Source organism: Bos grunniens, chromosome 9 (assembly GCF_055505025.1).
Source record: "Bos grunniens cultivar Pamir isolate PY7600 chromosome 9, Bosgru_T2T1.0, whole genome shotgun sequence".
NCBI classification, from domain to species: domain Eukaryota; kingdom Metazoa; phylum Chordata; class Mammalia; order Artiodactyla; family Bovidae; genus Bos; species Bos grunniens.
The window spans coordinates 61,993,643-62,019,065 of NC_141173.1; the positions used below are offsets into that span (position 1 = coordinate 61,993,643).

At 43.0% G+C, this 25,423-nt stretch overlaps 1 protein-coding gene across 2 annotated transcripts; it reads right to left on the minus strand.

Moving 5' to 3' along the window:
• Positions 1-368: 368 nt before the first annotated feature.
• Positions 369-4,410, minus strand: PNRC1 (proline rich nuclear receptor coactivator 1). 2 transcript variants are annotated; one of them, XM_086317765.1, is made up of 3 exons: positions 3,721-4,410; positions 2,814-2,955; positions 369-1,450 (listed from the first exon to the last, which is right to left on the minus strand). In XM_086317765.1, the coding sequence occupies exons 1-2, from the start codon at positions 4,264-4,266 to the stop codon at positions 2,863-2,865; spliced, it is 639 nt and encodes a 212-aa protein (XP_086173891.1). In that variant the 5' UTR covers positions 4,267-4,410; the 3' UTR covers positions 369-1,450; positions 2,814-2,862. The 2 variants fall into 2 exon arrangements, with proteins under 2 accessions (XP_086173891.1, XP_086173890.1); XM_086317764.1 differs by lacking the exon at positions 2,814-2,955.
• Between the last annotated feature and the right edge of the window lie 21,013 nt (positions 4,411-25,423).

Below are 25,423 nucleotides of genomic sequence, written 5' to 3' on the forward strand. Positions count from 1 at the left end.
TGATTCAAGTATCCCATTTAGTATCAATATACTGATTTTGAAAACCAGTATACTGAAAATTTGAAAACCAAACAAGTGCCATTTTCCTTCATTGTAAATGTGGTAAGTCAAATGGTACTTTACAAAAACAGTTGGGAAATAAAAACATTCTAAGCTGTAAACTAAATCAGCTACACTTTTGCCCACAACCATTTCCATTCATAAGATGGGGAATTCCTCCCCTTAGAGGTAGTAGTGTTTTAGACTCTGCAAATTTCAAGAGGACATACAATTAGTATAAACATTTAGCCAGTGAAATGGAAAGTTAAAATCCATCTCCTAGTTACACATTCAAACATGAAAAACAATCACACACAAAGAGTCAAGACTTAAAAGGGGGGGGCCAAATTATTATTATTGTTTTAAAATTTGATTACAACCGATTTTGTTGGCATTAAAAATTTAAATTTGAATGGATATAAACCAAAAAACCAGAAATTAAGTTTGGTAAAAATGGGGATAGAAGTTTTCCAGTAATTACAGATTAGAAGGCAGAAATCAATTTAGAGAAACATAGACAAACCCTATGTTTACAATGATTGTGCCACAGATTTAACTTCAGTAGTGCATTAGTAAACTGTTCACATTGAGATCTTCACCTTGAGATTCAACAGCTGTTTCTTGAAAAAAAAATCTCAGTACCTTGTGCAAATAAATCGGTCTTATATGTGCCTTAGCACACTTAAAATTTCTCCACTGTATATATACAAAACACCTACCATTTGGGCAGGGCAAAATACATACTTTCATAACAAAACTATAATGTACCTCTCAAATATGAACAATATACACATAATACATGGTATACAGTATTTACAAAATATAAAATATAATACAAGCTGTTTGTAATTTTTTAAACTCATCTTCTGCCCTTGTATGTTACAAGGCAATTTTCCGTTTCTGTACCACTTCTTTTCAAGGAGTCCAGGGATTTTGGAAAAACTATGTTTTACATACATATTGAGATCTAAGTCTGAACTTTTAGGAGAGTTTTTAAGTGTACTGCCATCAACTCCCTATTTTGGTTGGAATTCTCGATGGTGGTTCCCATCCAGTGACTAGGAGGCTTTGGAAGAACACTAGGAGATGGTGGATCACTAAACTTTGCCCCAGCATAATTCTCCTTTTGGCTCACTTCAGTTAGAAATGATGATTTCTTCAAATGCTTATTTTTAATATTCTCAGTATTTTTAAAAGGCTTTTTTTCCTGCTTCTGAATTATATCAGATGAAACAGAATCCTGCCAAAAGTTATTTTCATTTCGTTTTGCAGAGGTGATCTTGGTTAGTGGTAAGTTATATTTGTTTTTCTGTCTGTTTATCTTTGGTTGTTCACACAAGGGTATACCATGAACAAGCTGGCCGTGGGGAATGGCAATTTTCTCCGATTTTCCCATCTTTGATTTTAAAACCTACAAAGACAAGGAACATAATAAAAGTGAATACAGTCTCATGATAAAAAAAGCAGTCATGAACCTCACCATATATCTAATATTTATTTTTTTTAAAAGTTCTGGACTTTCATTCACTGCCTTGATTAAATGTGCTTGCTGCACTTAAGCACTGATGTCCAAATATGCACACATCTAATTTTACCAGGAAAATAGTTAAATCACTGTTATCAGTGCAGTGTATGACCTGATTCTAAAACGTAAGGTAAAAGGCCCAAGGTAACCAAGTTCATCTTTCCGGGAAGAAGATAATGAGCTCTCTTCCAAACAAGTATGCCAACCTCTTCCTAACAAAAGTCAGTGTTTTTACAGTAGGAGTTTTCCAAGAGAAATTTTCAAATGCTTTGGCAGATTAGAAAGAAAAACTATGTTAACAGATACACTATCTACACCTCCTAAGACCGGTACCTTATAAAATATTTAAGAATAAAAATGTGAGAAGTGAGGAAATGTTTTGACAGTGGTTACTAAGTATATACATTAAAAATGATCTCCCAGCTTCTGAAAATAAAATTTCAGAAATTTAAATACTAAAAAAACTCTATCATCCTTTCCACTTTTATACATAATGGTAAAGGCGATTTCTGCCTGCCCCCTACTTTCTGTTTTAACAATTGCTTCAAGAACTTTATTGCCTTAATTCTAATCACTTTACTAACTCAAGTGATCACTTTACTGGAAGCGATTGAGAGGATGGAAAGGACAAGATAATCTATTAGATCACTGTCCTTTCAACCCTTGTAATGCCGTAGTGAAGGACACAAATAGAAAGCCAGAGCACAAGGTAACATAACCAAGTCAAACGTGGTAACTGCAACAATGAGCGCCCAGGTTTGAATATAGTTCCAGAAAAGGTACTCTTACTAAGAAACAAGTATAAAAACTCGTTTTTACATTATCACTAATGCTTCAGAAGAGCCATGGAAATGTAAAACGCTCAGTCGTGTCCCACTCTTTGTGACCCCACGGCCTGTAGCCGGACAGGCTCCTCTGTCCATGAGATTTCCCAGGCAAGAATACTGGAGTGAGTTGCCAGTCCCTTCTCCAGGGGGATCTTCCCGACCCAAGGACTGAACCCGAGTCTCTTGCACTACAGGCAGATTCTTTACCGTCTGAGCCACCAGGGAAGCCCATGGAATTGAAACAAGAACCTATACAAAATTTTTAGGACTCATGGCGGACAAATTTAATTTTTGCAAGGGCACAGCTAGATAAGCTGCAAGTCTCTTAAACATTCTTTCAACAAATGGCAGTAGCTTATTTTCATTATTATGAAAATCTTTGAAATTAAAGGGAAAATGTCTTATTGCGATGTAAACGTTACCTTAGCGACTTAATACCATCTAAGTTTTAATCAGTTTTATCCTAGTCCTTTAACAGCAACTGGGCATCATAACGTCAACTGATAACTTTTCTTTCGAAAATTTCATCCTTCTGGGCACAACACCACGTTCCATTAAGGAAGCCTGGCACAGGATACATAGTGGGGATGGTTAAACCGTAAATTCCGTTCACCTGATAAACAAAATTATCGCTTCAAAGAGACAACCCAACTCTACCGTCGCTCCTGCCAACTTCCGAAGTTTAAAAGTACAGCTAAGTAGGTCGGCCCGGCAAGGAGCTGCGCCCCAGTTGGACCGGCGCCCCACACCAGGCACCTCACAACTCAACAAAAAGCCAACGTAAGCGAGCGGCTGGCAGCCCACTGAGAACCCCACATAGGGAGGCGAGAGGCCGTAAGCGCGTCCCGACCGGTTTTGGCGCTACCAGCGGTAGGGAAGCCGCCGGCTGGCCCGCAACCCGGCCCTCCATCGCCGGCCGCTCGCCTCCTTCATGGGCGCCGGAGCGCTCTGCACGTAGCGCGCGCTGACGTCAGCTTCCCGCGGGCTGCTTCCCTCCCCCGCCCCCCGCGCGCCCGGAACGCCGAAACCCCCTGGAACGCCGCCAGCCTTCTAAATCCGGGCTGTTGCTGGGGCGCAGCGGCTTCTCTCATTGGCCGGCTCCCCGGAGCCAATCAGCGGTGCCAGCGCAGGCCTTCCCCCCTCCCCCCAGCAAGAAGGGAGCCGGCGTCACGGAAACTTCCCTCCCGAGTAAACAGCCGCCCCTCGCCCCGGCCCCCGCCCCCCTCCCCGACCCCTCGGCGCAGGGCCCCCAAACCTCGGGGCCCGGCTGTGGCCGTATAGAGGCTGGAACGCCAACGGTTCCCCCTCCATCCCCCTCGCGGCCCTTACCTCTCTTCTGAACGAGGGTTGGCCGGGCGCCGCAGGCGGCAGCGGGCCAAGTAAAGGGCTCGCTTCCTCAGTTCGGGTGGCGGTCGTAGGAGCTGGGACCCAAGCGGCGGCCTGGGCCTGGTCCGGGACTTGCTGCGCTCCGCCAAGGCCCGTCGCGGGACTCCGCCCGCCCTCCAGGCTCGGCCGGTGCTGCTGGTACTGGTGGAAGCGGCTGGGGAGCTGCCCCGACGGGCTGGTCCGCACCTTCTTCTTTCGTCGCTTCTTTGGTGCCGCCCGAGGGGTGCCCCCCGCCGCGGCGAGGCTGCAGTTGGGAAGAGGTGCCGGGGCGCGAGGCTGGGGGGTCAGACAGGGACCGTCTCCCCCTAAGAAGTGAGGGAGGAAGAGAGTGGGAGGTAGCGCCCGGGGGTCCGGGATCCGGGGTAAAGGCGGCGGAGCAGTGGTAACCATCGGGAGGGCGCCGAAGTAACCGCGGGTGGAAAAGCCCATGGACGCAAGGCGGCCGCCTAGAACAAGCGGCTCCCGCTGTGGGACAGAAACGACGGTCATAGCGCTAAGCGGAAAAGTGGCTCTGCAGGAGTAGAAGGAGCTAGTGAGGCCACAGATCACAGGGCGGCGGCGGTGGCGGCTGCTGCTGCTAAGAGAGCCGGAGTGAATCGCGGACCATGGCTCGGGCGGTGGCGGCGCAGCAACAAATATCCTCAGCCTCCGCTCTGAGTGTTGTTATCCGAAGCTCCGCCCTGTGCCCGCCCACCTTCCTGAGAAAGCCCAATAAGAATGCGACAGAGCAGGTCACGCCCATCAGGCTCCGCCTCCACCGCCTGGAAGAGACACACACAAACAACCCGCTGCTGCAGCCAGGCACAAAGAGCGCGCACTGCGCAGGCGCTGCCAACGGGTTCTTTCGGGAAGAGTCGGTCCCGCGAACAATGAAGTTCCGTTTCAGCCCCACCTGCCCCACCCCCCCCATCCTGACTCCTCCTTACTTATCCTTGCACTTTGCCCTGAAGGCATTGATCAGATAGCCAGATCTAGGCTGATTTGGGCGTTGGGGTTAGGGGCGGGAGCCAGGGGAAAGAATCGGAAAGCTTCAAGACCACTGACGCCTATTCCCCAGCCACTGACCTTGGGGAAGTATTTATTTCAAGCCCAACATAATAGCATTATTATTGTGTGGTTTTTTTAAAAATTATTTTAAGATTTCAGAGTACGTTGTAAGAGTTTCATTCTTCACAGTCGGAAAACCAGCCCACATTTATATTACATTTGATGAAGTGTGGCTCACGTTTTTTCATTAACCTGAGTGAGAAACGCTGCTCATTAGCCATGGTAATCGGAATAAAAATTAAGAGAGTGACTCCATGAAACTGACTTCTTAATATATAAAAAGTTCTCCATAATCCGTAATTGCGCATTGGAAATGTTACCGCTTTCCATACGGTGGGACTTTAGATCGCTAAACAGTGCTTCGTACTGAGAAGGAAGCAGAGGAGGAGAGCTGTGTCTCAAAGGGAGAAAGTGAAACATTGCTGCAACACACTGCATTTTACTTGCTCTGTGTTGATAGAAATTCGTCATCTCCCCGTACTGCGCTCACACACACAAAGAATTGTGGCTATTTATCTAGTACTTTTGTACCATGACCTGTTTTTTACATAAATTATCTCGTTTGAACCTCGAAAGAACTCTAAGGAATAGGTACTATATTTTATCGCTAGTTTACAGGAGAGAACATAGGCTTGAAAGTGAAAGTGAAGTCGCTCAGTGTCCGACTCTTTGCGACCCTAGGGACTGTAGCCCACCAGTCTTCTCCATCCAGGCAAGAATACTAGAAAGCGTTTCCCTTTTTTTCGCCAAGGGATCTTCCCGACCCAGGGATCGAACTCAGGTCTCTTGCCTTGCAGGCAGACTCTTTACCCTCTGAGCCATCAGGGAATCCTGAAAACAGGCTTAGAGAGACAAAAAGTACTTGTCAAATGCCATACAATAAGCAAGTTAACAGAATTTGAACTCCAGGTCAGGCAAGACTAAAATTTTAACACCATCGTACTGCTTGCAACACTAGATTATAGGTTATTAGAATACCGCAATAATCTTTTAACTTCTTTGTATCTTACCACCCTTTAACCAGTATTCTTCAGCTTTGTGTGCTTGAGAAGTATTTTGTGATTGATAGCAGAGTTGAACAGAGGCAATAGCCAGAATGATGCTTCCCAAAAACTTTATATAAACTTTGTGAATGCTACATTTCATCATTTTTCATTGCTGGATTTCACGGGTTTTTTTTTTTTGCTGGATTTTACTCATTTTTGTGCTTCCAACACTTACTACGTAATAAGTGTTCATGATCATGGGATGAATAGGAATCATATACTTCCAGTCCTGTAAAAGATCTTGTTGTTGTTTAGTCACTAAATTGTGTCCAACTCTTTTAGCGACCTCATGGACTGTAGCCTATCAGGCTTCTCTGTCCATGGGATTTTCTAGGCAAGAATACTGGAGTGGGTTGCCACTTCCTTCTCCAAGGGATCTTTTCCATCCACGGGTGGAACCCATGTCTCTTGCATTGGCAGGCGGATTCTATACCACTGAGCCATCTGGGAATCCCTGTAAAAGATTTTGTTGTCAAAGATCTTAGAGAGCCTTTAATTGAAGTTCTCAGGTCTCTAAACTGAAGTTGGGTTTAAGATCCAAGTAAAAAATATAGCCTAGCAAGAGCTGGTGGAAAAGAGCCGGCAAAGATTGTAGAATGAGCTAATTGTTCTTTTGTTTTTGTAAGAGTTTCTACTTTTTCAAAGCACTTTTTCATCTATTATCATTTATTTCTTCACTCCTTTAAAGAAGATATTCTACTTGTAATGTAGATGTAAGTGATACATAAAGTCTCTAAAGATGAAGTGAGTGCTGAAGAGTTGATGCTTTTGAACTGTGGTTTTGGAGAAGACTCTTGAGAGTGCCTTGAACTGCAAGGAGATCAAACCAGTCAATACTAAAGGAAATCAGTCCTGAATATTCATTGCAAGGACTGATGCTGAAGCTGAAGCTCCAGTAGTTTGGCCACCTGATGCAAAGATGCTGACTCATTGAAAGAGACCCTGATGCTGGGAAAGATTGAAGGCAGGAGGAAAAGGAGATGACGACAGAGGATGAGATAGTTGGAGGGCATCAAGGACTCGATGGACACGAGTGTGAGCAAGCTCCAGGAGTTGTTGATGAACAGGGAAGCCTGGCATGCTGCAGTTCATGGGGCTGAAAAGAGTCGAACAAGACTGAGCAACTGAACTGAAAGATAAAGTAACTTGCCTCAGGGCCACATGTCCTGAGGTGTGTTGTTGTTCTGTCTTGTCTGACTCTTTTCGACACAATGGACTGCAGCACCCAAGCCTTCCTGTGCACTCTAGAATATTGGCACATTTTTTAGACTTTTAGACTCGCACATTAATTCAGTTCAGTTCAATTCAGTCGCTCAGTTTTGTCCGACTCTTTGCGACCCCATGAATCGCAGCACGCCAGGCCTCCCTGTCCATCACCAACTCCCGGAGTTCACTCAGACTCACGTCCCTCAAGTCAGTGGTGCCATCCAGCCATCTCATCCTACGTCGTCCCCTTCTCCTCCTGCCCCCAATCCCTCCCAGCATCAGAGTCTTTTCCAATGAGTCAACTCTTCGCATGAGGTGGCCAAAGTACTGGAGTTTCAGCTTTAGCATCATTCCTTCCAAAGAAATCCCAGGGCTGATCTCCTTCAGAATGGACTGGTTGGATCTCCTTGCAGTCCAAGGGACTCTCAAGAGTCTTCTCCAATACCACAGTTCAAAAGCATAAACCCTTCGGCGTTCAGCCCTCTTCATAGTCCAACTCTCGCATCCATACATGACCACTGGAAAAACCATAGCCTTGACTAGATGGACCTTTGTTGGCAAAGTAATGTCTCTGCTTTTGAATATGCTATCTAGGTTGGTCATAACTTTCCTTCCAAGGAGTAAGCGTCTTTTAATTTCATGGCTGCAGTCACCATTTGCAGTGATTTTGGAGCCCCAAAAAATAAAGTCTGACACTGTTTCCACTGTTTCCCCATCTATTTCCCATGAAGTGATGTCATGATCTTTGTTTTCTGAATGTTGAGCTTTAAGCCAACTTTTTCACTCTCCACTTTCACTTTCATCAAGAGGCTTTTTAGTTCCTCTTCACTTTCTGCCATAAGGGGGGTGTCATCTGCATATCTGAGGTTATTGATATTTCTCCCGGCAATCTTGATTCCAGCTTGTGCTTCTTCCAGCCCAGTGTTTCTCATGATGTACTCTGCATATAAGTTAAATAAGCGGGGTGACAATATATAGCCTTGACCTACTCCTTTTCCTATTTGGAACCAGTCTGTTGTTCCATGTCCAGTTCTAACTGTTGCTTCCTGATCTGCATATAGGTTTCTCAAGAGGCAGGTCAGGTGGTCTGGTATTCCCATCTCTTGAAGAATTTTCCACAGTTTTTTGTGATCCACACAGTCAAAGGCTTTGGCATAGTCAATAAAGCAGAAATAGATGTTTTTCTGGAACTCTCTTGCTTTTTTGATGATCCAGCAGATGTTGGCAATTTGATCTCTGGTTCCTGTGCCTTTTCTAAAACCAGCTTGAACATCTGGAAGTCCACAGTTCACGTATTGCTAAAGCCTGGCTTGGAGAATTTTGAGCATTACTTTACTAGCATGTGAGATGAGTGCAATTGTGTGGTAGTTTGAGCATTCTTTGGCATTGCCTTTCTTTGGGATTGGAATGAAAACTGACCTTTTCCAGTCCTGTGGCCACTGCTGAGTTTTCCAAATTTGCTGGCATATTGAGTGCAACACTTTCACAGCATCATCTTCCAGGATTTGAAAGAGCTCAACTGGAATTCCATCACCTCCACTAGCTTTGTTCATAGTGATGCTTTCTAAGGCCCACTTGACTTCATATTCCAGGGTGTCTGGCTCTAGGTGAGTGATCACACCATCGTGATTATCTTGGTTGTGAAGATCTTTTTTGTACAGTTCTTCTATGTATTCCTGCCACCTCTTCTTAATATCTTCTGCTTCTGTTAGGTCCATACCATTTCGGTCCTTTATCAAGCCCATCTTTGCATGAAATGTTCCCTTGGTATCTCTAATTTTCTTGAAGAGATCTCTAGTCTTTCCCATTCTGTTGTTTTCCTATATTTCTTTGCATTGATCTCTGAGGAAGGCGTTCTTATCTCTCCTTGCTATTCTTTGGAACTCTGCATTCAGATGCTTATATTTTTCCTTTTCTCCTTTGCTTTTCGCTTCTCTTCTTTTCACAGCTATTTGTAAGGCCTCCCCAGACAGCCATTTTGCTTGTTTGCATTTCTTTTCCTTGGGGATGGTCTTGATCCCTGTCTCCTGTACAATGTCACGAACCTCCGTCCATAGTTCATCAGGCACTCTATCTATCAGATCTAGTCCGTTAAATCTATTTCTCACTTCCACTGTATAATCATAAGGGATTTGATTTAGGTCATACCTGAATGGTCTAGTGGTTTTTCCTACTTTCTACATTAATTAGACTTACTGATGTATTTTTCTGTTAGTAAACAGTGTTCTTGAGTATTACAGAACAGTTTTAAACATCAAAACAATTTGAAGAGAAAGGTAGAGGATCACAGAAAAGCAGCAGTTAGGACAAGCATTTTGTAGTTTTTCAAGGTTTGAGAAAATTACCTCTTAAAAAAAAAGAACACTGAATACATTGTTGTGTTTCTTCATTGCAAGAATTCACTCAGATTACCTAAAGTAATGAATAATCTGTTGTAATGATATGAACACAGTCATAAGAGAGATAAGAAAGTGTGAAGTCACTCAGTCGTGGTCCAACTCTGAGGCCCCATGGACTGTAGCCCACCAGGCTCCTCCATCCATGGAATTTTCCAGGCAAGAGTACTGGAGTGAGTTGCCATTTCCTTCTCCAGGGGATCTTCCTGACTGACCACATATCAGGCCTCATAGGATCCTAGGAAACCTTTATACCCAGAACTCATGGGAAGAAGAGGAATTACGGTATAGTGCCTAAAAGATCTGGAATGAAGAAACTCAAAATTTCTTCAGCATCCAGTGCAACCCTAGATAACTGGGTTTATTTTGTGACTCCTAAACAGAAGATGTTTGCTTGGTCTAATGTTCTGTCATCTCCATGATTTAACTACTCTGTGCTTTTGTATATTTCTTCCTCTACTATCACTGCCAGTTAACACACCATTTATCTGAAGTTCAAATTCCAGAGGGAAGCTGATTGGTCCAGTTTGGATTGGTTCTTACTGGACGATTGGATGATTCATCACCATCATCCTGGTTCAACAGAACTTTCTTACTAGATCAGATCTCCTCTGGGCCACTCCTGCCAAGAATGATGAGCCAGGATGGCGAGGCACTTTCTAAGGAACCATTTAGGACCAGTTTAGGAACTATGGGCATGACAAGCATTGATAGGCTCGGCCAACCCAGTATATTGCATAACCTATTTTCCAGGCACTACACATCCCTCTGTTTGGATGTATAATTTCCAGAAATTCAAGGGAAGTGAAAGAACTTATGGAAACTCTGGAAATCTCTGATTTTTCTGAGAAAGTTGGATTTCTAGCAACATTGTCCCATCATGCTTGCTGAAGCGACAATTGGCTAGAGCCGAATAGAGGCTGCCCTTTAAAAAGGCTGCCTGACTTTGATACTGGGAGAAAATAATAGCAATGAAACAACTGACTAAGAATTAATCTCCAAATTATACAAGCAGCTCATGCAGCTCAATACCAGAAAAACAAACTACCCAATCAAAAAGTGGGCCAAAGAACTAAACAGACATTTCTTCAAAGAAGACATACATATGGCTAATAAACACATGAAAAGATGCTCAACATCAATCATTATTAGAGAAATGCAAATCACAACCATAATGTGGTATCATCTCATGCTGGTCAGAATGGCCACCATCAAAAAGTCTATGAACAATAAATGCTAGAGAGGATGTGGAGAAAAGGGAACCCTCTTACACTGTTGATGGGAATACAAATCGATACAGCCACTATGGAGAACAGTGTGGAGATTCCTTAAAAAATTGCAAATAGAACTGCCATATGACCCAGCAATCCCACTGCTGGGCATACACACCGAAGGAAACCAGAATTGAAAGAGACACATGTACCCCAATGTTTATTGCAGCATTGTTTACGATAGCTAGGACATGGAAGCAACTTAGATGTCCATTGGCAGATAAGAAAGTGTGGTACATATACACAATGGAATATTACTCAGCTATAAAAAGGAATGAGTTTGACTCCATTCTAATGAGGCAGATTAAACTGGAGCCCATTATACAGAGTGAAGTAAGTCAGAAAGAGAAACACCATTACAGTATATTAATGCACATATATGGAATTTAGAAAGACATTAACAACAATCCTATATGCAAGGCAGCAAAAGAGACACAGATGTAAAGAACAGACTTTTGGACTATGTGAGAGAAGGCGAGGGTGGGAGGATTTGAGAGAATAGCATTGAAACAAGTATATTACCATATGTAAAGTAGATGACCAGTACAAGTTAGATGCATGAAGCAGGGCACTCAAAGCCAATGCTCTGGGACAGCCCAGAGGGATAAGGTGTGGAGGGAGGTTGGGGGGAGTTCAGGATCGGGGGACACGTGTGCACCCATGGCTGATTCATGTCAATGTATGGCAGAAGCCGTCACAATATTGTAAAGTAATTATCCTCCAATTAAAACAAATAAATTTAGCAAAAAAAAAAAAAAAAAAACAGGGGCTCTATAACAACCTAGAGGGGTGGGTTAGGGAGGGAGATGAGAGGAAGGCTCAAGAGGGAGGGGACATACGTACTCCTATGTCTGATTCATGTTGATGTTTGGCAGAAACCAACGAAGTTCTGTAAAGCGATTATCCTTCAATTAAAAAAATAAAAGCCTGCTTGTTCTCATCCTGAGCATTTCACTCCTTTACTTCCCTGACTCTTTAGGCAAAAAAGCTTGATGTTCCTCTAAAAACAGATTGGAGGCAGTGAGGCAAATGGCAATAACTTACCTGTGAGGCACCTGAGGACTTGGACTAAGATAGTTCAAAGGAAATGGAAAGGTAGACATGGAAATAAAAGCCTGAGACCTGGTGACTGAGTGCGGAGACCAGACATGGTGGAGAGGATGAGGAAGAGGAGAGGTAAGGAGAAGGGAGAGTGGACAGGATGCTCCCTGACTTTCTAATCTGGTTGATTTGGAGAGAAATAGTAGCTTGACAGGACTGTGAAAATCCAGAGGAGCAATTTGAGGAGAAAATATGATCGTTTGGGTTTAGTAAGGTTTTATTTTTTATGTTCTTCCTTTTAAAGCCAAATGAAATAAAATTTTTGTTTTATTTCTCATAAACAAAAGAACCCAAAATAATTAAGGTGGTTTTTTTTTTTAATTTGCCTATGAACCCCTTATAGAAAAAGTGTTCTTACTTTTGTTCGTAAAAACATGAAAATCCACTTTTTAAATCAAGCTGGTGATCTTTGCTTATTTCATTTGACATTTCCAGAAAATACTTAAGCTACTTCCAGAAAACTTAAAATAAATTAAGGAAAATGAATAGAAATACACCCTGTCAAATTGCCTTTATTTTTCAGGTCCCCGAACAGTCAATTCAATCTTATCCTAGTCAGCTAAAATTCCATGAAAAAAATTGCATATCTCATTTCTATGAAATAGTGCAATGCCTCAATTTTTACTGTATTTGAACTTAGGGTGAGATCAGTTCAGTTAGTTCAGCCACTCAGTCGTGTCCGACTCTTTGTGACCCCATGAACCACAGCACGCCAGGCCTCTCTGTCCATCACCAACTCCCAGAGTCCACCCAAACTCATGTCCATTGAGTTGGTGATGCCATCCAACCATCTCATCCTCTGTCGTCCCCTTCTCCTCCTGCCCTCAATCTTTCCTAGTATCAGGGTCTTTTCCAATGAGTGAGTTCTTCGCATCAGGTGGCCAAAGTATTGGAGTTTCAGCTTCAAAATCAGTCCTACCAATGAACACCCAGGACTGATCTCCTTTAGGATGGACTGGTTGGATCTCCTTGCAGGCCAAGGGACTCTCAAGAGTCTTCTCCAACACCACAGTTCAAAAGCATCAATTCTTTGGTGCTCAGCTTTCTTTATAGTCCAACTCTCACATCCATACATGACCACTGGAAAAACCATAGCCTTGACTAGACAGACCTTGTTGGCAAAGTAATGTCTCTGCTTTTGAATATGCTGTCTAGGTTGGTCATAACTTTCCTTCCAAGGAGTAAGCGTCTTTTAATTTTATGGCTGCAATCACCATCTGCAGTGATTTTGGAGCCCAGAAAAATAAAGTCTGACACTGTTTCCACTGTTTCCCCATCTATTTGCCATGAAGTGATGGGACCGGATGCCATGATCTTAGTTTTCTGAATGTTGAGCTTTAAGCCAACTTTTTCACTCTCCTCTTTAACTTTCATCAAGAGGCTCTTTAGTTCTTCTTCACTTTCTGCCATAAGGGTGGTGTCATCTGCATATCTGAGGTTATTGATATTTCTCCCAGCAATCTTGATTCCCTTAGGGTGAGATAATAAAATAGAATTTCAGACTCAAAGCCTCTTTCAACTATGTGATGGTAAAAGGTTCCAAAATGAATCTTTGTTTTAAAGAAATGCTCTTGATTTTCAGGTCTAAGTTGGATCGTGTAGAGTTTTTGTTTTTTTTTTTTGTAGTTTGTAACCCTAGAGCACAGAAAAGAAAAATGAAGTTTGGCCAATTATTTTTCTATTAATTTTTCCTAAGAAAGAAGATTTTCCATGTCCTTACCATATCCAAAAAGATTTAAGATTTGTCCAAAGCAACCAAACCAGAATTGCCTGAGTTATCTTTACTGTGTCCTTATTCCATCCTTGGAAATTTAAGATTTGTATAAGAAAATGAAACTGACCATCCCTGAGTTATATCTTTTTTTTTTTCTTTTTACATTGATGAACACAGAGAGGAAGACCAAAGCAATGTTTGAATTGCAGAGCCAAAGAAAAGCACAGAGAAACTCAGAATGAAGCTGTGATATTGATATTTTACCAAGTTTTCTCTGAGATATTGATTATGACTTGCAGCCAAGTATGACTCATTGCTATAATCTAAAATGATGTCATCAGCCTTTTGAATTTCAGGAGAGAGATGAGAGTGATCTTTCGGCAAAATTAGTAAGTTAAGCATATTACAGTTATTCTGCATGTATACAAGTGCATATGTGATTAGCTTAAATACTGACAGCAAAGATTCTTTAAGAGATATCCCAGCCAGATCATCTCATAAAGATGTTCACTAGCCAGTAATTCATGCCATGTACACTGAGTTTACCGTCCGCTTCTTTTGCTATACCCTATGTGAAGAGTTGACTCATTGGAAAAGACTCTGATGCTGGGAGGGATTGGGGGCAGGAGGAGAAGGGGACGACAGAGGATGAGATGACTGGATGGCATCACTGACTCGATGGACATGAATCTGAGTGAACTCCGGGAGTTGGTGATGGACAGGGAGGCCTGGCGTGCTGCGATTCATGGGGTCGCAAAGAGTCGGACACGACTGAGCGACTGACCTGACCTGATCCGAAAGTGCAAGCAGTCAGGCAAGGATCACCAGAGAAACAAACAAGCGGGAATAAAAGGAACTTGCAGGACATAGAAAACTTAGAAGAAATTTTAAAAATTATTTTTGGTTGTGCTGGGTCTTTGTTATTGTGCATGGGCTTTCTCTAGTTGAGATATTCAGTTGCTTTGTGCAGGCTTCTCATCATGGTGGCACCTCTTGTTGCAGAGCATGGATTCTAGAGCGTGGGCTTTGGTAGTTGTGGCTGCTCCTTGGCATGCGGAATCTGCCAGGACCAGGGATGGAAGTCATCATTCCATTGTCTTCTGGCTTCAAGGTGATATTTCAGATACTATTCTGATCTCAATATTTTGTATAGGACCTGTTTTTCCCTGCCTGATGATATTAAGAGGTGGGGCTTTTGGGGGTGGGGGGTGATACAGTCATGTACTTGGAGCTCTCATGAATGGGATTAGTGCCCTTGTAACAGTTTGCTTCCTTCTCTCTGCTCTCTACCAGGTAAGGATACGAAATGGCAACCCACTACAGTACTTTTGCCTTGAAAATCCCATGGATGGAGGAGCCATGGACGGATGCTACAGTCCATGAGGTCGCAAAGAGTCGGACACGACTGAGCCACTTCACTTTCATAACTCAGAAGAGGGCTTTCCCTAGAACCCATGGAGGCCGGCACCCTAATATGAAACTTCCTGCCTCCAGAACTGTTAGAAAGAAACTTCCGTTATTTATAACCACCTGTTAGTCAGTCCTGTCCAGCTTTTTGCAACCCCATGGACTGTAGCTTACCAGGCTCCTCTGTCCGTGGGATTCTCCAGACAAGAATACTGGAGCGGATTGCCATTCCTTTCTCCAGAGGATCTTCCTAACCCAGGGATCGAACCCAGGCCTCCTGCATTGCAGGCAGATTTTTTACCATTTGAGCTACAGGGAAGTCCTTGTCTACAGTACTTTGTTACCGCAGCCTGAACTAAGATACCTCCCAAACTATTATTCAAGCATAAAGGCACAATAAAAGATCTTCAAATACAGAACGACTTGTGAAATTTCTCCCATGCATTTTTTTCTTCAGGAAGCTACTAGAAGAGGTGCTCATTGAAGAGAATAACCCAACAAAGAGGAAGTCATGGAAACTAGGAAACATGAGAGCCCACACCAGAGAGGAGTAGAAGGAATTTTCAGGATCAGGGTGAGAGGTGAGCTCAGGGCAAATACTGTGGCCTGGAAGGCAAGACACTCAGCCTGCAGCAGGAAGGTGGATGGCGCTGGGGGGAGGGGAGGAGTTCTAAGAAAAAGGTGCAATTGATAGAGTCCTCAGTATGTTTGAAGGAATTGAGAAGAGAGGTACACTTTTGGCAGAGAGCTTGGGGACTAATAAACGCTAGGTAAATGGGCTTCCCTGGTGGGTCAGTGGTAAAGAATCCGCCGCCAGTGCAGTAGACTCAGGTTCGATCCCCAGGTTGGGAAGATCCCCTGGAGAAGCAAATGGCAATGCACTCCAGTATTCTTGCCTGGAGAATTCCATAGACAGAGGAGCCTGGTGGGCTACAGTCCATGGGGTCCCAGAAAGAGTCGGACATGACTTAGTGCCCGAATAGCAACAACAAATGGAAAATGAAACAAGGAAAATAAAGTCAAGGGAGGAGCAAGGCAATGATTAAGAGAAAAAGCCCAAGCAAGAGACTATATTCATAGTAAAACTGGTTACATATAAATACCTGTTAAAAAGAAACAACAAGCCCTGAAGTCACTGTGGTAAATCACACCAAGACTTAATACCTAACCTAATGCAGTTTTAACCTCTCCCAGAAGGTTTAAAAACCATTGAGTGTGAAATTTCCTCGTAGGACTAGTGAGGTAATCCGCCTAAGATCTCCACCACCCCCACCCTGTCCCCGCCTTCCTCTCAGGGAGGGTGATGTTCTTGAAATAATCCACTCTTGTAATTTTCTTGTCCCACCCTCTTTCTGCTATAGAAACCTTCCATTTTACACAAACTCCTCTGGAGCACCTCAGGAGTCATTTAATAAAGCCAGTCAGGGACTTCGCTGGCAGTCCAGCTGAAACTCCCTTCCAATGCAGGGGTTGCAGATTCCATCCCTGGTTGGGGAGCTAAGATTCCACATGCCTCCAGGCCAAAACACCAAAACGTAAAACAGAAGCAACACTATAACAAATTCAATCGAGACTTTAAAAATTAGCATCATCAAAAAATCTTTTAAAAATAATAATAAAGCCAATTAGAACTTTAGATTTACTCAATCTACTTTTGTTTTATAACATGATAAATATTAATAGAATTCAAACTTAAGATTTAACCATATTAAGATGGGGAAGGAGAGTATATGTACACATGTATTTGTTGTTCATTCGACAGGTCATGTCCGACTCTTCACACACTAGGCTTCCCTGTCCTTCACTATCTCCCAGAGTTTGCTCAAATTCATGTCCATTCAGTCCGTGATGTTATCTATCTCATGCTCTGCCACCCTCTTCTCCATTTGCCTTCAATTTTTCCCAGCATCAGGATCTTTTCCAATGAGTTGACTCTTTTCAGCAGGTGGCCAAAGTATTGGAGCTTCAGCTTCAGCATCATTCCTTCCAATGAATATTCAGGGTTTTTTTCTTTTTCTTTTTTAACGCATAAGTGTAAGTATATGTGTATTGATGGGATCTAGGTGATAACAGAGTGAAAACCTCATCATAGTAGAAAGTCATCAGTTTATATTCAGCCAAAAAATAAATATATTATTGTTGTTGTTTAGTCACTAAGTTATGTCCAACTCTTTTGTGACCCCATGAACTGTAGCCTGCCAGGTTCCTCTGTCCATGAGATTTCCTCGGCAAAAATACTGGAAAGGATTGCCATTTCCTTCTCTAGGGGATCTCCCTGACCCAGGGATCAAACTCGAGTGTCCTGCATTGGCAGGCAGATTTTTTGCAACTGAGCCACCAGAAAAGCCCCCCAAATATATCATTATTGGCGTTTTACTTTAAAATATGAAGGTTGACACTAAAAGAACCATAAGAAGATTAGAAGTTTGCCAGAAAGGAGAAGGCGTGGACAGGAAGCAAGGGTGGGTAGAGGGAGTTTGATTTATGACACCACACTTATTTTTCTTTTTAAAGAAAGAGCATGATTTTTTTTTAAAGTAGACCTACAGGACTTCATCTTTCTGTGTCATATCTTTTTGCCTTTTCATACTGTTCATGGGGTTCCAGATGTTCAAGCTAGATTTAGAAAAGGCAGAGGAACCAGAGATCAAATTGCCAACATCCGTTGGATCATAGAAAAAGCAACAGAATCCCAGAAAAACATCTACTTCTGCTTTATTTATTACGCCAAAGCCTTTGACTGTCTAGATCACAACAAACTGTGAAAATTTCTTCAAGAGATGGGAATACCAGACCACCTTACCTGCCTCCTGAGAAATTTGTATGCAGGTCAAGAAGCAACAGTTAGAACTGGACATGGAACAACAGACTGGTTCCAAATTAGGAAAGGAGTATGTCAAGGCTGTATATTGTCACCCTGCTTATTATATGCAGAGTACATCATGTGAAATGCCAGGCTGGATGAAGCATAAGCTAGAATCAAGATTGCCAGGAGAAATATCAATAACTTCAGATATGCAGATGACACACCCTTATGGCAGAAAAGTGAAGAGGAACTAAAAAGCCTCTTAATGAAAGTGAAAGAGGAGAGTGAAAAAGCTAGCTTAAAACTCAACATTCAAAAAGTGAAGATCATGGCATCTGGTCCCCATCACTTCATGGCAAATAGATGGGGAAAAAATGGAAACCATGATGGACTTTATTTTCTTGGGCTCCAAAATCACTGCAGATGTGCCTGCAGCCATGAAATTAAAAGACGCTTATTCCTTGGAAGAAAAGCTATGACTAACCTAGAGAGCATATTAAAAAGCAGAGACATTACTTTGCCGGCAAAGATCTGTCTAGTCAAAGCTATGGTTTTCCCAGTAATCATCTATGGATAAGAGAGTTGTACTATAAAGAAAGCTGAGTGCCGAAGAATTGATGCTTTTGAACTGTGGTGTTGGAGAAGACTCCTGAGAATCCCTTGGACTGCAAGGAGATCAGACTGGTCAATCCTAAAGGATATCAACCCTGAGTATTCATTGGATGGACTGATGCTAAAGCTGAAGCTCCAATACTTTGGCTACCTGATGCTAAGAACTGACTCATTGGAAAAGACCCAGATGCTGGGAAAGATTGAAGGCAGGAGTAGAAGGGACAGAGAGTGAGATGGTTGGATGGCATCACCGACTCGATGGACATTAGTTTGAGCAAGCTCCGGGAGTTGTTGATGAACAGGGAAGCCTGGTGTGGTGCAGTCCATGGGGTTGCAAAGAATCAGACACGACTGAGTGACTGATTTGAACTGAACAGGACTTCAACCTTAAAGCAAAGGCAGAGAGATGATAGTACACAGGGCAAGCATGGGTGGGGAAGAAAATAATCCAGAGAAACTGGGAATTTCGATGGAGGTCATACTGAGAGGGGCACTCAGGGCCCTGCTGAAGAGCTCTGGTGTTGTGGGTACCTCAAGAATGTGGGAAAGTATTTATGTCATGTGCTGGGGAGTGTATTTTGGCAGAGTCAGAGAATGCCAAGACATCCAAAGTTGAAAGGCAAGGAGGCTAATTAGAAGCTATCGTTGCTGCCAAAATCTTGGCTTCCTCTGCCCACCGGAAAGAAAATATGGAGACAGAGTTTGGAGAAAATCTAAAGTTGGCTTTAATCCTCAAGCCAGCAGAGGAGAAAAGTAGGCTCATTCCTCAAGAATTGTGTCTCCCCTCCATGGGGAATCAAGGGGATCCTATAGGTGGGGCTTGCTTGCAGTCAGGGGTTGGAAATAAAGAGGAAAGATGTAAGGATACTGTATTCTTCTTTCTTTTTGCATTGTTTCAAAACACTCAATAGGCTGGCATCAGGTAGCCCAGTCATTTGGGTCTAACAGTTGGTCTCAATAGTAGGGCCCATTGTTTTTTGTGGATTGCACTGCGATTTGTAGAACAAGGGAAAAACAAACTATAATGGGTGGTTTGTAGAGAAAGTGCTGTAAAGTTAAGCATCAGGATGTGACTAGCATAAAATTAAAAGATAATGGATACATAATGTGGTTCATGCAGAGTTAGAGGGCAATAGGTCTGTGATGTAGTTTTAGTTATCAATGCAGACTGTAGATCAGGAACAGTTAAATCAAAGAAGGACCAAAAGGCAAAGAGAAAAAGAAAACTTTTTCATGTTTCACTGCAACACTACTTTTAATTTATTTTTAATTTTTTATTTTTAGATTTCCAAATGCGATGATTAATTGTATGTGTTAACGTGGCTGGACCACAGTTCTCCAGTATGTGGTCAAACACTGTTCTGGATGTTTCCATGAGGATATTTTTGGATGAGATTGACTTTAAAAAAAAAATATTTATTTATGTTTGGCTGCGTCCGGTCTAAGTTGCGGCTCTTGGGGTCTTCATTGTGTCGAGCGGGATCTTTCACTGCGGCGCACAGGCTCTCTAGGGTCTCGTGGCTCAGTAGCTGTGGCATAAATATGCATAGTAGCCTTATTTATAATAGTCACAACAACCCAAATGCTTGCCAATTAATGGGTATCTGTTGAATAATAAACAGATCACTAAGATGTGGTATATTCAAACCATAGAGTATTATTTGGCCATAAAAAGGAAAGAAATACTGGTACATGCTGTAGCATGGATGAACCTTGAAAACATGTTCAGTGAAGGAAGCCAGACACAAGAACTGTATGATTTGATTCCATTTATATGAAATGTCCAGTAAAAGAAAATGTATAGAAAACAGAAGTAAGGTTAGTAGCTGACAAGAGCTGGAGGGGATGAGGAATGGGGAGTGACTGCTAATGAGTATGGGGTTTCTTTTTGGAAAAGAAACAGTTTTTATTTTTATAAAAATGTTTTAAAATTAGATATTGATGATGGTTGTATAATTCTGTAAATATTCTAAAATTCACTGAATTGTAAACTTTAAAACTGTAAATTTTATGGCATTCAAATTTATCTCAGAAAAGTTGTTATATTAAAAAACAAAAAACCCAATCCTTGCTTATACTTATTCACTGAGCTAATAGGTTAAGAAGTTCTTAGACACAAACATCTTCTATTTCCATGTGGGTGTGGCTCTTGCCTCTAGTTGCATCCTCACACAACCACTCACACACGTGCGCATGTGCATACACACATAAGGAGACAGCCTTCCAAGCAGAGCTGGACCACATGCGGCAGGTGGTCCCAGGGAGCTGGCTAGGACCACTGGCAGCTGCTGCCTGTGCCTGCCCTCTGTAAAGCAGACAAGCAAGATACACAGTGAAGGTGTAGGTGGTGGTGCTGGCCCAAGGCGGATGGTTTATAAACCGTCGTTACCTAAAGCCTTCCCACCCGTGGTAGCAAGGCCACGCCAATGTGCTGAGAATTCACTGGTCTCAGAGCTCAACTTGGTTGTCAGCTATCTTTCCATCAGTTCCCCCAATAAAAAGGAACCAGGCTGTAAAAATGTAATTACGTTATTGTTAATTTATAACACCAACTCCTCCCCCTCTGAGAACCAGTTCTTTCCACACACACCCAGCAGGTTGGGCTTTATTGTTTGTTTCCTTCTTTCAGCCCAGGCACTGAGTCATCTTTGTTCATAAATGTGCTTGCACTTCCTAACCTCGTCTCGCTAAGATGGGTAGTGTGTTTTCTTTCCCTCACCCACTTCCTAGGATGGCTAGTCCACTCCCCTCTTCCCTCAGCACCTTCCCTCAGAAACGTATGTTTTATCTATCTTTCCTGTTCCAGACTGCCAGCTGTCATATATGATTAAAGAACTGGGCAATCGTTAAGTGGAGAAATGGGAGGCAGCGAAGGTGAGAAATGGGAGTTCTGTTCTTCTAGCAGGATCTGGAGTTTCTGGAGGGCTGGAACTCTGTGGGGCTTCCCAGGTGGCTCAGTGGTAAAGAATCCGCCTGTCCATACAGGAGACGCAGATTCGATCTCAGGTCTGGGAGGATCCCCTGGAGAAGGAAATGGCAACCCACTCCAGTATTCTTGCCAGGAGAATCCCATGGACAGATCTGTCTGGTGAGCTACAGTCCACAGGGTCACAAAGAGTCGTACACGACTTAGCGACTGACCACCACCAACAAGGAGCTTTGTGACAGAGAGGGTCATTATTGCTGCAGGAACTGTCTATTATTAAGTTTAAATAGCTACTTTACTATCACTATTATCATTATTTTGCCCATGCCCCGAGGCATGCAGGATCTTAGTTCTCTGTCCTGGGACTGAACCCATGCGCCATGCACTGGAAGTTGAGTCTTAACCACTGAACCACCAAGAGTGTCCCACAAGTGTCTCTTTAGGACAGCAGTTTTCAGAATGAGGTCAGAAACCACCAGAGTCCCCAAGAACTGACTGAACAGAGGAGCAGATATAAGAATTCAGCTGCCTTTATCAAACCAGACACAAGAGACTTGGAAAAAAGTAAATGTCACTCCTCTTGGTAACTTTTGTTTTGGAAAATACAGCTATGCTTTATACACATTACTATATACAAAATAGATAACCAACAAGGACCTATTGAATAGGACAAGGAAACATAGTCAATATTTTGTAGTAATTTATAAGAGAAAAGAATCTGAAAAAGAATATATATATTAATATATAAATAAATCACTTGTCCTGTATACCTGATACTAACATGATATTGTAAATCAATTATGCTTCAATTAAAAAAAGAAAATATCATTGTTTTAAAAATATTTATGCTAACGTAATATTTTGTTCATTTTCAATAAACTAATAAATATTAAAATTTTTGTTTTAATTTTAATAGAAGAAATATTGATATAGCCCATGTAAAGAGAGTTCCTTAGAGTCCTCAACAATTTTTTGAAGTGTAAACAGGTTCTGAGATTCAAAAGTTTGAGAACTGCTGCTCTAGGACCACTCTTGGCCCCCACGTGCGCTCCTTCTTGCTCTTCCTGAGGGACCTCACTAAGACCGACCACTATCAACTACCACCTCCAAGCTGGTGACTGCTCTGGCCAGCATGCAAGCGGCTGTGTACCACTCTGCAAGGACCTGGAGAGAAGGGAAGGAGGATTGCCCCGAGAGTGGAAATGGATAAATCCAAACACAGAGGATGTGACTGACCACTCAATCATTCAACAAATACTTATTGAGCACCTACCTGGGGCCATGTGCTATTTCAGATGTTGCAGTTACAGTAGCAAGCAAAACGGAAAATCCCTGAATGTTCTGTAATAGGGAGAACATGAAAGAATATAATGGGAAATGAAGTGATATGTAGTGATGAAAGTGAAGTCACTCAGTCGTGGCCAACTCTTTGCAACCCTGTGGACTGTAGCCTACCAAGCTCCTCCGTTCATGGGATTCTCCAGGCAAGAATACTGGAGTGGGTTGCCATTTCCTTCTCCAAGGGATCTTCCTGACCCAGGGATCGAACAGGTCTCCCGCATTGGAGGCAGACGCTTTAACCTCTGAGCCACCAGGGAAACCCCTGGTATACATAACGATAATACTAGAAATTATTTGTAAGAGCTTGACCTTATGAATTTTGGGAATAATCCCAAATTCCAGGTTTCTTTCTCTATACGATTTCCAAAGGTGATATTCAGACAACAGACAGTGATAAATGACAAAGATTGTGTGTGTGGGGTGTATGTGTATGTTTTTTTTTATTCCATAAATAATGTTTCCCCAGGAGCCATTCTGCTACTATGGTTCTGGGAAGTAGGTGTTTACAGATTTCACCTTGGTAAGGAGGCAGATGTGATGCAAGAGAAGTTCCTGCCAGTCACAGGAATGGGGGGGAAGGAGGAGAGCGAAAAGAGGAGACTTTAGGATTGACAGCTCAAGGACAAGGCCAGACAAGCATTCTTGCAACACACGGTAACAATCCAGAGAAGCGTCACCATGAGGTCACCTAAGCACCACCCTCTAGACACTGTCTCCAGGAGGAACAGAAAAAAAGTGAGAGAAACAGCTTTGGCAGAGAGTTGTCACCTTGGGATAACACTGTCTCACATTAGAAAACTGAGATACTTTCATTGGCAATTTGAAGCCCCATCTTCAACATTTTCTTTGCATGTCTGAGATGACCTGTCATCAAATTTCAATCTGAATGCATTAACCATTTATTGTTGCTGGGCTTGTATGTGAAACCCTGGGGCAGGGTACTCCAGTGATAATGACTCAATCAGACCCTTCCTTTTTTTAATCCTAAACCCAAGTGTTATGACCAGTTGGTCACATGGGAGACAGGAGATTGAAGCGAAGAGATGCCAGAAGAAAAGACAACAGGATGGATAGGTCTTTTCTTCAGAAGGAAATGCTTTCCGTCTTCTCTGCCACTTCGGCCACCTGGAAAGAAACAGCTGAGATCGATCTGACCTCCTACTACTGAAACATACACCCAGAAAGAGAAGAGAGGGTTAAGAGAAAAACAAGGAGTGTGTGTGTTGGGGGTGGAGGGGGGTAGGGGGAAGGGTGTCTCCTTCTATGCTGACCCTCAGAAAAGATAAAGAAGAAAGAAAGAGAGCCCCATTCACTTGTGGCCCAATTCATAACCCATCAACTTGGGGTCTCCTCTATGGAGTCAGAATAAAAGCAAGGCCCAAGGAAGAGCCTGAGTAGACACTTCTCATGCCCAAAATATAGCATCCCTGAAACTTAGGCATTTTCCTTTTTTAAGGCTGAGCTGTGTGGCATGTGGGATCTTAGTTCCCAGACTAGGAATCAAACCTGTTCTCCCTGCGCTGAGAGCACAGTCTTAACCACTGGACCTCCAAGGAAGTCCTGAGTTGTGTGTGTTTGCTCAGTCCTGCCCAACTCTTTTGCGATCCCTTGGACTACAGCCTGCCAGGCTCCTCTGTCTATGGGATTTCCCAGGCAAGAATACTGGAGTGAGTTGCCATTTCCTTCTCTAGGGGATCTTGCTGACCCAGGGATAAAACCCATGGCTCCTGCATCTCCTGAATTGGCAGGTGGGTTCTTTACCACTGTGCTACCTGGGTCCTGAGCTAGGCATTTTAAATAGGCCTATTGACTGAGGCTCAAGGACAAAAATCAAAGTTGCAAGCTATGGACGGAGTAAAGTCAGAGTCTGAACTTGACTTGCAGGTTCCAGTGAACCATGCTGCTGCCCTTCTAAGCTCCCCCATCCCCTACAATTAGAACCTAATTGGTTAGCATAGGTAGTCTTTATTATATCTTGCAGTCCTGTGTCCTTCCCCACCCTGGGATATTAGGTGAAATGACCAGACCTATAGTCATTACTCATTCATCCGGCTAATGTTTACTGAGACTGAGGCTTTCTTCAGTTCTGAGCCCTGAAATTGCTTCTGTGATCTGGTGTCCTGAAATGTGGTATGAAGCTTCCCAGGTGATTAGTGGTAAGGAATCTGCCTGCCAATGCAGGAGACGCAAGAGACAAGGGTTTAATCCCTGGATTGAGTAGATACCCTGGAGTAGGAAATGGGTGCCCACTCCAGTATTACTGCCTGGAAAATTCCATGGACAGAGGAGCCTGGTGGGCCACAGTCCATGGACTGGCAAAGAGTCAGATACAACTGAGCACTCACATGAGTGCATGCGCACACACACACACACACACACACACACACAAAGTGGAATGAATCCAGCCATAGGAACAGAGCAGATTGAAAAATCAGGAAGTGGAGGATGAGAGGAGAAAGAAGACTGACAGTTAGCAGCCCTAAGGAGTAGCCAGTCCTGGCTGTGAGCAGAACAGGGACCACACTGTGGACATGAAATGAGATCATGGTGATGAGGGCCCCCTTTGCTGTGTGGTTTCTCCTTGACCATTTGCTATGCGGATAGAATCTCGACCTATGGATCAGTTCAGTTGCTCAGTCGTGTCCGACTCTTTGTGACCCCATGGACTGCAGCACACCAGGCCTCCCTGTCCATCACCAACTCCTGGAGCTTGCTCAGACTCATGTACATTGAGTCGGTGATTCCATCCAACCATCTCATCCTCTGACCTATG